At 39.2% G+C, this 14467-nt stretch overlaps 1 protein-coding gene across 5 annotated transcripts in view; it reads right to left on the bottom strand.

Annotated features, from left to right (window-relative positions):
• Positions 1-1386: 1386 nt before the first annotated feature.
• LOC123768956 (E3 ubiquitin-protein ligase MARCHF4) overlaps positions 1387-14467 on the bottom strand; it is a 56199-nt gene continuing 43118 nt past the window's right edge. For 4 of the 5 annotated variants that reach the window (XM_045759829.2, XM_045759831.2, XM_045759830.2 and 1 more), the window contains 2 exons: positions 13625-13955; positions 1387-2216 (listed from right to left, as the gene is read on the bottom strand). In XM_045759829.2, the coding sequence (XP_045615785.1) occupies positions 1750-2216; positions 13625-13955 (798 nt within the window). In that variant the 3' untranslated portion in view covers positions 1387-1749. Of the gene's footprint in view, positions 2217-10283; positions 10334-13624; positions 13956-14467 lie in introns of all 5 variants that reach the window. The other variant, XM_045759832.2, reaches the window with a different exon arrangement.

Consider the following 14467-nt stretch of genomic DNA (forward strand, 5'->3'; position numbering starts at 1 on the left):
GTCAGGCGAACTTGCCATGAACCATCATGGCAAAATGGTTGCCATGCTGCAAGGTTCATTACTGCATCTCGGCTACCTCTCGGTTAATTAGGTAATTATTTAATTGACACTTTATGGAGTTAATGCAGGTTTGGTACACTTAAAATTAGGTTCCATTATTGGAACCTTTTAATTGGCAAATAATAACAAAATTGGTTATTAATTTGCATTGATGTGACTTCTCACAAACTGTATTAGAATAACATTTAGCCTAGTATTTCTCAGTGTACAGTGGAACCTTGACTTACAAATGCCCCTACAGTACAGTACTTACAAATTTTTCGAGTTACGACAGTCCTGAGCTTTCCTCCTCCCCCCTCCCCTTTTCCCCTTCCCCCTCCCCCTTCCCCTTGTTCATTCTTCCCCCTCCCTCGTTGCCTCATCTTTCCTTCCCTTTTCCCTCCCCTATGTTGTGCCGGCCTCTCATGCCATAAAACGGTTGAGTCAAATGTCCTTAGGCAAGCGAGACCGTCGCTGGCCAATCCCGTCCCAATCCTCCTCCTCCAATCTTCCTCCCCAACCGTTTCCCCCTCTCCAGTCTCCTCTATAGCCATTGACAAATGAGGGGCAATAAACTCAGCCGGTGCCATATACATACTCCTGCTCTGGTTTCCTGGATGTAGCGTGGGAATGAGGGAGAAATCTGTGGAAGGAAAACATAACTTTCAGGCCAGTTCATTAAATAAATGTGTCTTTTGTTAAAAAAAGTGAATATTGATTTAGTGGTATTGTAATTAGGTAATCCCCCTTTTGGTTTATTAATTCTGAGTCGTTATATGTCGTTATATGCTGTACTGGAAATTTTTCTGATGTAGCTTACTGATAAGAGTTTACCTGAATTTACCTGAGGGGGTCATCACAGAATGTTCCAATATTGGAGGAGATTTGTTTTCCAAAAATGACATATGTGTGTTTATGTTTTGAGGACAAAAGGATGAAATCTTGATTCAGATTGAGGGTGAAAATGACCATTATGAATTAGTCCAGTGTGTGCCTTAGCCTCTTATACTGCCACTGTTTGTACACAATATCGACGTGTTAGTTCTACACGGCTATTTTCATAATCCCATTACAAATTAAATGATTCTGGTATCATACCGAGGTGGCACTAAGAACAACAAACGACAATGGACAATTTTGACACAAGTTGTCACTTTTCATGTCTCAGACTTGATCAGCGTTTAACAGACTTCACATGCGCTGTATCAACTTACCTTTGCTCTTTGCTCTATCAAACCATATAATCTTTAGGTCATGTTGAGTAATAGAAATGGTGGGGACTATACTGAATAACATTTTATGTATAGAAACCAGGTAAATGACATGGGCTTAATGAAATATATAAACTTACAAAATTATATGTATTAAATTAATTTATAAATTACATCAATTTGCTACAATGAACAGTTGTTTCTCCTGAAAGTTTTGATAACTGTTGATGGTTGCAAATGACGAGTTAGTTGACTTAAACATTTGCAAAACTCTTATGTTTTTGTATGGAATCAGCTGCTATATGCTATGAGCGCATTGAATACATGAACTTCCAGGGCGAGTTGTTTAATCCATATACTGTATTACTCCATTAATTCCGAGTGCAGGAAAATGCTAAACATTTTAGTTTCAACAAGGAGCATATAATGTCTATTACCATGAATGCTCCATACCAAAAGAAGCCATTTATCAAAGAAGTTCAACTGCAAATGTTGAGTATCACACGTTATCGAGATGTAACGTCTCCACTTCGTGGGCCTCTATGCCACTCTCAGTCCTGCACTGCAGGCTAAGACTTGGCGTGTGGATCATTCGAGGCTCCACCCTTGGAATTTCTTCTCTACGAGAGTTCGATGTAGAAAGTGTGTCTCGAATATGTCCATTACTGTCAAAAAAGAGATCTTGTTGAGGCAGTCCACCTCCGACCAAAGCACGATCCACACCTTTCTCTAGGCACACACTCTGCGAGCTTGACTTTCTGAAAGGCTGCATCTCACTCTGTGCCAATGCTTGACTGGAAAGCTCCTCCATACTGCCATGGTTACACCTTCCTTCGTAGACAAATGGGCTCTCAAATGTCGGGCGTGTGTCTCTAGTTCCTGGTCTAGAGTCAAGTGGTCCTTTAGACACAAATGCTGTAGCCTGGTGAGGTGTAGTTCTGGAGCGCCGCATGCCGGATAAAACTCCTGGAAATAAATCATGTGGTATTAGATCTCATGATTGTTATTTAGGGTTGCGATATTGCCTTTGCATTGGCATCTTTAGACAAAATGTATTTTTGTAATTTAATTTCTAAACCCTTACTGAATAATATTCTGTATAATGGTAACCATAATAGTGTAGTTTTAACTTTTTCTTTTAGTATTTATTAGTTTTGTTATTCTTAATTCCTGAGGAGCAAGTCATAGAGGTGCCTCCTCATAGTAGTCCTTGAGTAATGTTGGCAGTGGAAGCAAAACAAACACACAAATACAAACAATCATCAGTAGTTTCAAAGCGTCATGTGCCAAAAATTCTTAAGACGGGACACCTTGAGTGTAGCTCTCATCCTGTAACTACACTTGGACAATTACACAGGCATGCTACTAGTGGACAGAAGGAAAAAATAGGTGGAATGATCAGTATATAAAAAAGTGTAATAGGAATTGACAAAATTGATAAGGAAGAGTTTTGTTTAAATCTGCAACTTTTAAAATAAAGAGGCCATAAATTCAAGCCATGAAAATTAACTACAGTATGTGCCTCAAACATGTATATAAATATTCTTTTGCAAACAGAGTGGAAGATGGATGAAATAAATTAGAAGAAAGTGAATTCTAAAACCACCAGAAGCTCAACAAAGATTAGTGAGAAGATGGAACACGTCAAGCATAGCTCTCATCCTGTAGAGACTACACTAAGCAATTACACACGCACACACAAATATATAATACACCGTTACACTCACGTTGTGTTGGACACCGCACCCGGCGCTTGTACCTGGCTCTACCCCTATATCCCAACATAAAACTTCTTATTACTTTCAATTTTAAACGTGCTCATGTAAATTTCACAATTAAGTAAATACGGAATAACACGTAAAATATTAATACAGTACTGTATTGTGATAGATCTCAACAAAATTGACCAACTGGTATAACTTAGCAGCATTACACAGTAAGCTACCAAGTGATGCTTCCAAGCTAATGCTTCTGCACTAAGTGAAAACAATGCAAAACATTTCAAGATAGATATAATTTATGCACAAATTTATAATAATTAATAGAGTTAATATAGCTGGTGACCAGGTAAATTCAAATATAATTTATACAGATATGCTCTGTAGGTAATAATTACAGTATTTACCTGAATTTACCCGGGGGGCCACCATCTCTATGGCCTCGACAGGGACAGGAAGCCGGTTGACTTGTACACGTTTTTTTCCCTTCTTTCCTGAGGAATTTTCCACCTGAATTTCTAACGGTAGGACTGTCTTGGCATTTACGGATTCAGCAGGTAAGTAAATCCAGGGGTTGATTTCCCTATAGAAGAAATACATCTCTGGTTTTTTGTTATATACAGTGTGGCTTGTTGAGCTTGCAGCTGTTTAAATCTTGAATGTCTCATTAAACCTACTAAACAAGTGGTCTGGATGAACATCTTTTAATGTGTTCAGTATTTTAAAGGTCTCGACGAGATCGGCCTCGTCATGCGTGGCTATAATGTTGTTTGTCCTGTGGCCTTCAACCGTTCCTGGTATGAGAGTTGACTCGGTTCTGGGACGAGTTTTATCACTGGTATTGAACCTTCTCCAGCACAGATGTCCTTCTGACGGTGAGGTCTCCATTCTTGGATAAAGTAATTCATTGCAGATAAGTCCCTAGAAGTTTTGTTGTTAGCTTAGGCCCTGCTGTATACAAAATTATTTTTATAGCATTAGCAAGAATGAATTAGATATTCAATATATATTTGGAATGTGAATATCACAGAACCTTAATATATACTTTATTGTGTAAATCTTCATCATTGTATCCCAACTAGTCATCTACAGCAATGCCCGCTAGACAACATATAAAAATGTTTCTTTAAGAAATGTGTTCATTTTGCTATGAGTTTCACTTATTTTTGCATAAATAAATATATTAATACAGTACAGTATATAAATCTTTAGCACGAACTGTATATACTTTTTAAACTACATCATTGTATGAATAGCTTGGTATGCCTTTCACTCATTTTAACCCTTAGGCACTAAACACTTTATCAGATGGGCCGACTTATCTCTGCCTCACCCCACAAGCAACAGTGCCTAAGGCCAGGCAACAGAGAATACAACAGACCGAACCATTGGGGCTGCCCACCTGACGAGGCACCCATCCAAAGAACCAGGCAAGAGTGATTATATCAACATACATCACTTTCCCTATCAGGACTGGATATGGAGCAACAGAACCACTACCTCTTGGGCAAAACCAAAGAAGCCCAATAGAGACAGGTATCGGTGAAGTTATGTATACAAATGAAGATGTAATTTCTGATAAATGGGGGAAGAGTTACAAGAAAGGGTGACATGAAGACACACACACATTATCAAAATAACATTATTGAAACTGACAAGTGATGGTTGTTGTTGGAGTCTTTTTGTTTCTGGTAGATAAAGAACATTGTTTATTCCCGATTGATGAGTCTTATTTTGTTATTGTTCTTGGTGACTTGTTTTGTTAATCAAAAAATACTTATTTAGTATTACATATATAAAGCCAATACTATTGACTTTATATATGCTGTACTGTAATATTTGATGTCCGTGTAATGTTGGATGACAATTTATAAAAGTTAGATATTTACATACTATATGGGAAAGACTTATCCAACATGCGAGCATTTATGGAAAGATTTCAAAGAACATGCAACACCTCAGAAAGGAGTTTATCATTCAGTAAGATTTGCTAAGACAATTTACCTGAATTTACCTGGTAATTTCATCCATTTTCCATTACTTTTACCAAATTACATCTTAGATATAGATGTATGTAATACATGGCATTCTACAATTAATGCAATTTTTGATACATTCAGCAGTTTATGCAGGCGATGAGTCACAATAACGTGGCTAAAGTATGTTGACCAGACCACACACTAGGATGTGAAGGGACGACGACGTTTCGGTCCGTCCTGGACCGAAACGTCGTCAAGTCGATTATGAGAATGGTCCAGGACGGACCGAAACGTCGTCGTCCCTTCACCTTCTAGGGTGTGGTCTGGTCAACATTCAGCAGCTTACAGAGGAGTATGACATACCAGAAGAAACATGCATCATAGTTTTGGTCTAACTTGCATGACATCATAGACAAGTAACATGGACGATGACAACACAAAATTAAGCAACACGCCCCTGTAATCCTGACTTGGACTAGGCCTCGGACTCGATGCAGAGGCATTGCAAATATACCTCTGATATCACATGCCAATATATACAAACTGGCTTCATATAGGTTAAAATATGCCTCAGGTATATTTAGTCTATTTAGTCAGTATATTTAGTCAGGTATATATGGCCTCGGACTCGATGCAGAGGCATTGCAAATATACCTCTGATATCACATGCCAATATATACAAACTGGCTTCATACAGGCTAAAATATGCCTCAGGTATATTTAGCCTATCTCAAGCAAGTATGTATAAAGTGGCAACAAAAATCGTGCAGGAATTATGTAAATATTTTATCATTGTTGTTAGCATCACATTCTTTAAGGTCATGAAATACTGAAATGGAATCAAATAATGCAACTATTTAGCCTGAAAATTAGCACAAGAAAACAAAGACGCTGAAGCAGCCACGAGCCATGCAGACCTGCACATGACTTATCACCTCTGGCCATACCCATGGACTACACCACTATTGTGACTTCTTCAATTTAAAATGCATTATAAATCTAGTTTTCTAAAATATTCACAAATTAAGGTAATTTTGTATGACTTCATAGTGATGAAAAAAAAAGAGACAGTAAACCTTCAGTAAGTGAATGAAGTTCAAAGGTACAAACAATTTTATTATTATTAATATATATAATTTATATATATATATATATATATATATATATATATATATATATATATATATATATATATATATATATATATATATATATATATATATATATATATATATATATATATATATATATATATATATATATATTAACTTATGGTGTTTAACATGGTAAATTTGATAAAACTTATTTTTCAAATATGCAATTTTTTTTATTTCTATGACATGTCATAGCTTCCCTAGAACAATGCTGCAATGGTATAGACCTATCTATAGCTATGTATATAATGCTATAGTCTGATATCTACTGACTGGGTGAGAAGGTCATTCTGGTTTAGCAGGAAAAGTAGGAAGTTTACTAATGTCTCTGTCTCGACATTTTTGTAAAAAGTTAGATTTTTTTTTTAAATATCTGACCTTCAGCTCTTTAAGACTGCGCATCTTTTATGTGATCGATTATATGAAAGGCTGAATATATTAAATATGCACATGCTTGTTGGTAAAACCTAATTACCAGTAGGAGTACGTAATCAGGTATTGGAAGTCTGCTGTGAATGACGAAAGCTTTGGTGGTGTTTGGCAAGCTAGAGTGTGTACACTCTTTCCTTCTATCCTGGCTCGAAATATGTGGTCAGTATATCCTACCTCGAAATATGTGGTCAGTATATTTATAGGTCATAGCTATTTTGTTTGATAAGATTCAGAATTGGCCTGAAACATATGCAGTATTATATATTTATATATATATAAAAAATGGTAATGCCATATTTTCACAAAAATGCATTTAATTTATTTTAAGACATTTAGAGCAAACTACAGCAATTTATTTTTAACACCACCTTTAATTAACATCAATAGCCATGCAGGAATTGGTTAAATTTTAACAGAATAATTAATTTAACTAAAAATACCGAAAGAATAAATTATATAATTAATAGTGGTTCCTAAAAAAACTAAATATAATATACTGTAATTTACTCATAATACTGTACCACCATAATCTTAATGAAAACATAAATTTTTTGTATTTTGGGAGAGAATCATGATTAGTAACTTAGCATTGACTACTGTATTTTGATAAGTTAAAATAGAGATTTAATGTAATTTAAAGCTTTAATGAGAGCACACTGGCCAGCGCAGTGCAAGTGTGAACGCTCACTCGGGTGGTGGTTATCTTGAGTTATCTTGAGTTGATTTCGGGGCTTTTTTAGTGTCCCCGCGGCCCAGTCCTCGACCAGGCCTCCACCCCCAGGAAGCAGCCCGTAGCAGCTGACTAACTCCCAGGTACCTATTTTTACTGCTAGGTAACAGGGGCATAGGGTGAAAGAAACTCTGCCCATCGTTTCTCGCTGGCGCCCGGGATCGAACCCGGGACCACAGGATCACAAGTCCAGTGTGCTGTCCGCTCGGCCGACCAGCTCCTGTATGGGTGTGGCGGGCTTGAACAACAAAAAACCACAGACTGGAGGGAGGGTGTCAAAGAGCCTCCGGAACTCGCCCAGAAAATGGCGTTTCATTAAATTCAACTCTAGTTTTTTTATGCATTAATATTAAATGCCAGCCATATACTCTTATGTGTACAGTATACTAAACATATTTAAATGGTTGAGCCCTCTAAATTTATTTACATTTTCTGACAGACTTTTTGGACATTTTCTGGCAATAGCAGCAGTGATAGTACATTGTCACAACTACAGCACTTCCAGCAGGCGTTGTTGGGTGATGCAGGGGACTGTAGTTGTGGTGTTTGGTAGAGGAAGTGTTATTTGTTCCAAGATTGTGTGTGGCTGCATTTTTTTTTTTTTTTTTTTTTTTTTTTTTTAGGATTGTAATTTGGAGAGGAGTAATCTTGCAAGAGGCAGGGAGTAATTACCAGACCATTTTTGCATGTTTTCTTATATCTCTGCAAAATATAGCCTTTATGTATTGAAATATAAGTACTGTAATATTATATTGATTGTAATTTACTTAATCCTAGTTTACCTGTGTTCAGCAGAGTTTAAGAATAATAACAACCTGGCCTATCCAAAATATGCCTAAGTTAGTTTTAGTTGTGCGTAATTACCTAGGTTTAATTACCCAAGTGTAATTACAGGATGAGAGCTACGCTCATATTGTCCTGTCTTCCCGGTACCCTTTGTCATATACTGTGTGACGCTTTGAAACTACCGACGGTTTTGGCCTCCACCACCTTCTCGCCTAATTTGTTCCAATTGTCTATAACTCTATTAGCAAAAAGAGAACTTAAGTATGTTTTTTTTGCACCTTTCTTTCTTTCCTTATCTTGAATCTTTGGCCTCTTCAAAATACAGGTTTCAAAAATTCATTCTAAACCAGATTCAATAATGTTTCTATTATTGAATCTGATTTAATACGAATTACAAAGCCATACAACCTGAATATTAATATTAATAATGGTTTGTACAATCTGAATTATTTGTAATTGATGCAGTAAAAAACAATCTTAGTAATATAAATAATGCATAGTTATCCCATTAGGGATGTCTCTTCCGGAAACCCGCATGTGATGGTTAATAGGCTTTCTGCAGTTATCTCTTTTTCTTATGAACCAATCTTACAAAGCCATTGTTTTTCACCTCACATATATACCGTATCTTTCCTTTTTACTGCCTATATCTCCACACAAAATGTTCATACATTATATAAATATATATATATATATGCAGAAAAACCACAAAGAAATGGGAAAGAGAGGTGAACGTTTCGGCCTGTTAGAGCCTTTGTCAACACCAGACTCAGACCAGGCTCTAACAGGCCGAAACGTTCACCTCTCTTTCCCATTTCTTTGTGGTTTTACCGCATACAAATGATCAGTGTTTAGTGATCGTCAATTGCAAATATATATATATATATATATATATATATATATATATATATATATAACTGAAAACTCACACCCCAGAAGTGACTCGAACCCATACTCCCAGAAGCAACGCATCTGGTATGTACAAGACGCCTTAATCCACTTGACCATCACGACCGGACATAATGAGGTGATAGCCGAGGCTATTTGAACCACCCCACCGCCGGCACTCGGATAGTTATCTTGGGCATAGCATTTTACCAAATCACCTCATTCTTTGGGGCAACACGTGAGGAACACAAATGCGAACAAGCCTGAATGGTCCCCAGGACATATGCAACTGAAAACTCACACCCCAGAAGTGACTCGAACCCATACTCCCAGAAGCAACGCATCTGGTATGTACAAGACGCCTTAATCCACTTGACCATCACGACCGGACATAATGAGGTGATAGCCGAGGCTATTTGAACCACCCCACCGCCGGCACTCGGATAGTTATCTTGGGCATAGCATTTTACCAAATCACCTCATTCTTTGGGGCAACACGTGAGGAACACATGAGAGGCGTCTTGTACATACCAGATGCGTTGCTTCTGGGAGTATGGGTTCGAGTCACTTCTGGGGTGTGAGTTTTCAGTTGCATATGTCCTGGGGACCATTCAGGCTTGTTCGCATTTGTGTTCCTCACGTGTTGCCCCAAAGAATGAGGTGATTTGGTAAAATGCTATGCCCAAGATAACTATCCGAGTGCCGGCGGTGGGGTGGTTCAAATAGCCTCGGCTATCACCTCATTATGTCCGGTCGTGATGGTCAAGTGGATTAAGGCGTCTTGTACATACCAGATGCGTTGCTTCTGGGAGTATGGGTTCGAGTCACTTCTGGGGTGTGAGTTTTCAGTTGCATATGTCCTGGGGACCATTCAGGCTTGTTCGCATTTGTGTTCCTCACGTGTTGCCCCAAAGAATGAGGTGATTTGGTAAAATGCTATGCCCAAGATAACTATCCGAGTGCCGGCGGTGGGGTGGTTCAAATAGCCTCGGCTATCACCTCATTATGTCCGGTCGTGATGGTCAAGTGGATTAAGGCGTCTTGTACATACCAGATGCGTTGCTTCTGGGAGTATGGGTTCGAGTCACTTCTGGGGTGTGAGTTTTCAGTTGCATATGTCCTGGGGACCATTCAGGCTTGTTCGCATATATATATATATATATATATATATATATATATATATATATATATAATCAGTAAGAACTCTATGAACCGAACAGGATTCAAACCTGGTTTTCTAGGCCACTTGGGTGACCACTGATAGCACAGGTTTGAATCCTGGTGATGTGGTTGTCTCCCCCAAAAAGTTACACTCTTTTTTTCAAGTGTTGGAATCTGGGGCTGACCTGATACCCAAGTTGACCTGGTGACCATGACCTGCTTATGACAGTCCTTCCTGTAAATATATATACAGTATATGCTGTATATTACATGGTGGAGAATAAAATGTAAAAAAGTCTAGGCACTCGACCAGCAATTTATACAGAAGCCAGCAGCCTCTGTTTAATAGGAGCAATGGGACCGATCCTGACCTGCCCATGTTTGTCACCTACCCCTCATCAACAACCCAGCAAAAGTTGGGTGATGCTAGCCCCAAGCATCTGGTCTACAACCTTGGACAGACAGACAAGCAAATATCTCTTATATATCTCATAGATATACTATATTATATATATATATATATATATATATATATATATATATATATATATATATATATATATATATATATATATATATATATATATATATATATATATATATTATATATAATCTGTATCATACTTTTACAAATTTAAAAATTTTCTGGGAGGGCTCCCTTTGGTGGCCCCTTAGTTAGCCGCCTGAATAGCTTCAACCCTATCATGTCCCGCCATGCCTCGGTAAGACAAGCATCTACCGGAGACCAGAGGCAGACTGTTCCATTCATTAAAGGCAATTGAGTCTGGGAATACTAGATTAACCCAAGTCGCAATTAAAAACCACCAAAAAGGTAGAGCTCCCCAAAAACAAACATCTGCATTGAGAAACATTGGTAACTGTGTTAATGATGATCAAAGTTGTTACTTCCTCACCACCAGATGGCAGCCTAGTCAGTGCAGGGGTCTAGCCAGCTAACCACATCAGTCACATGCCTGGTGTGGTTTACAAAATGGCTCCTAACTAGATTCTCATGCACTCTGGTCCTGTATGACATTTTGGGCTCTGTGAGACGGGTTCACTCCACCTGCTTTCTGGTCTCTTGTGTTGTGGGGCTGGACCATATGGGTGGCTCATCTTCTGGATTCTCGGGGTTTGGCTACTCACATGGTTTCACGTGCATGGCATGTTCAACATGCTCGCGGAAGGTCTATCATTTCTGTCCCATCACTATGAAGTGGATGGTTGATTATTTTTTCTTCTGTTGGCGTTGCAAGATGTTTGGCTGCTCTCAAATGAATCTCCATTTCCATATTGCAAAGCCTTTACAGTGGACATGTTTTACCGGGACTGAAGTTGTTGGGATTTCCTTTATCTCTCCACATCCAAACTAGAGAAATTTTCTGGCAGGGTGCTCCTACTGGCCGGCTCTTCATGCTAGATGTCTGAAATCATGCAATCTTACTGTGACTCTGTGTCAGGATAAGTATAGAGATTTTCTTCAATTGTTTGGCATTCTCCATAGCTCTTCTTTGTACTTTCTGAGTCTGGTTTCATGCCATCTGTATGGGATTCAGTTGGTGGATCTTACTGTGTTGCATTTGCACCATTCTTTGGTAGTATAAGGATGTATGGCATTTGTTTTGCCATTTTCTGTCTTTTTTTGCCACCTGTGTTGGTGTCAGTTCCTGTTGCGTTGACCTATTTGTTGTGTTCTTGTTGATCGGCATCTCATGTATAATACTTACTCTTCTTATCAGTTGGCCTTGGCAGAGCTGCTTTCATTGGTTTTCAATGTTGACATATCATTGGGGCTGTTTCAGCAGTTGTCTCATACTTTCCTTAACTTGTGGCCTGCTAGCGACCTCCAGAGCCTTCTTGGTCTCTGGATCACGTCCTTGTACTTCTTGACATTTATCCGTGTCTCGGTTCAGGATTTGTTTCTTAAAGTATTGTAGTGCTTTATATTGGCCGTTGCTTTTTGTTGTAGGGTTGTGGAGCTCTGTAATGAGTTTATACCCTACTTTGTAAATGAGGGTTTTCTTTATGGGCCCTGGGTGCAGTTTCTTCATTTTTGAAAAAGACTGAGATGGTAGGGATCCGGATGGGTTATTGATTCTTGGTTTGTTTGGCCAGTGGTGCATCACTTTTGTCTGATTGCAGTGGTTCTTCATTGTTTGGGTGATCCTCAGGGAGTCGTAGGGTCCAGTTGTCCAAGGTTGTTCGTAGCATGATTAAGTTTAGTCGACCTGCTGTCTACCTATGGGCTCATAATGTTCGCAAGTTTGCAGCTCTTTCTGCTTTCTTGTGAATCTGTCGTGGTTGAAGATTTGGGCTCATGTGTTTGGTGGTGGAATTGGGTCCAAGCTGCACAATATTTGATGAACGTTCCTAAGCTGCACTTGGGTTGCACGGTTATGAAAAAGAGTTACCCAGTGTTGATTCCCTTTTTGAGTTAATGGATGTGCCTCCCCTCTTTCCCTAATAAGCCCTAGTGTTTGTTGTATTCCACGGTGAGATAGCTTAGGGAGGAACTGAGGGGAGCCCCCATAAAAATGCAGCGTTAATGTGATGAAATGCCTCGTTCATGTGGATCCCCTCTGTGGCTGCCTGTTCTCGCCCTTCCTCCGTGAGGGGGCTCTGGGGGTCAGGGGCACTGAGCTGGACTACTGGGCTGCCATCTGGTGGTAGGGAAGCATGACCAGCGGTGTTAATTAACTAATGAGTGTGTGCACACATAACAGGGTTATCAATGTTTCTCCATGCAATGTTTTGCTTGTTTTGGGCGGCTTTTCTTTGCTAGTGGTTTTTCCTCTCGTCTTGGGTTTACATAGTATTCTTAGACATGACTAGTTCTAGCATTCTTAGATTCCCTTTGCCGTTAACGTGTAAACAAGATTCTGATCCAGGTCTTTAGTGGGCATTTATTACTCACTAGGACCTGGTGGGGCAGTATAGGCTTGGGATTCTCCAGGCAGTTAGCCCAGGAAGCAATCAGAAGGACTCGCCAGAAAGAAGATTCATTACATTCACCGCAGGATTACTTTTGTGCCTGTAGATTATATATCACATTAAATACTATATATTAATTAATAAAATATATTACATAGTTAATGGTAAATTATTTACGAATCTAATGAATTGAATCGATGTCTTATGCAGTGCCTTGTATTATGATTGTCAAAGAATTCTAAATTATTTAATTTACCGAGGAAATGCAATGAAAGTCATCGTATATACAACACGTTCATATTTAATCTATGATAATTAAAACCACAGGTTATCAATCCATATAAAAGACATCATGACCTTATATGTGTCATTATGTTCAGATTTTGCTAATGGGACTTAAAGGGTAACTATTTTTAAATTTTAGAAAAGGGGATAAAATGGTCTTGATAAAAGTCTAGAAATTATACAAAAAACTTAGGTAAATATAAAATTAATAAATTTATGAGTTTTAATTAAAGAAATGCTTGAAAATTTATGTAAAAATAATAGTAGGAAGCAGTAAAAACCTAGAAAGTGTGGGCAGAGGCAGTGAGACCTGTAGAGAATGCTGCCGGGGGTGGGGCAGGAGGCGGTGCTGGGTCGTCCGTCCAGACGGCTCCGGGCGGACTGGTGGTGGTGGTGGTTGTGCAGGTGTTGGGGCAAGTGAGGGTGGTAGTGGTAGTGGTGACACATGTGTTGTGTGTGAAGGATGTGGTAGTAATGGTGGTAGTGGGAGTTAGCCCACGGGTTGCTGCCCCTGTGATGATAGACACACCCATGAGGGATTTTTCGGACTCGTGAGACGCGCTGCAGTTGTCCTTCCCGCTGCCGTACTGAGGACCTGTGTCCCGCTGCACCTCTGCTCGGTCACGCTCGCTCAGCGGTACCTTTGGGGAGAGAGAGAGAGACAGACAGACATGGCGTCCACTTAACTTTTTTCCATTAGTCTTATCCTACGTCAGTATTAACACCAACACCAGTGTTGTAACACCATAAATGTGTTTTATTTAATATTTTACATACAACATGAGTCAGCCAGACAGGATATTGAAAGGTGCAAGGTTGTCTGACCTTAGCAATTAAAATGTTACACCTCTAGAGTGTTAATTACAACAGGTCAGGTTTTGTGAATTGACCTTGCCTTCTGTTGCTGTCTACGACTGTAGGTAGAGAGCCTGAGGTTATCTTACTTCGGTAGGCGGGGGCTTAGCTCCCGGATTCCACATAAATACCCCCCCCCCTGCTTAGCTCCCGGATTCCACATAAATACCCATAGAACTGTACAATCGACACGAGACACAGGAAGATCGAGCAGGAGCGAGTTATATCGCTAGTCCAGAGCCTCCAGCCACCAGACTGGCCTTCCCAGGCCAGAAGGGGGTACTCTGCCTGTCAACTG

This window comes from Procambarus clarkii, chromosome 64 (assembly GCF_040958095.1).
Source record: "Procambarus clarkii isolate CNS0578487 chromosome 64, FALCON_Pclarkii_2.0, whole genome shotgun sequence".
NCBI lineage: Eukaryota > Metazoa > Arthropoda > Malacostraca > Decapoda > Cambaridae > Procambarus > Procambarus clarkii.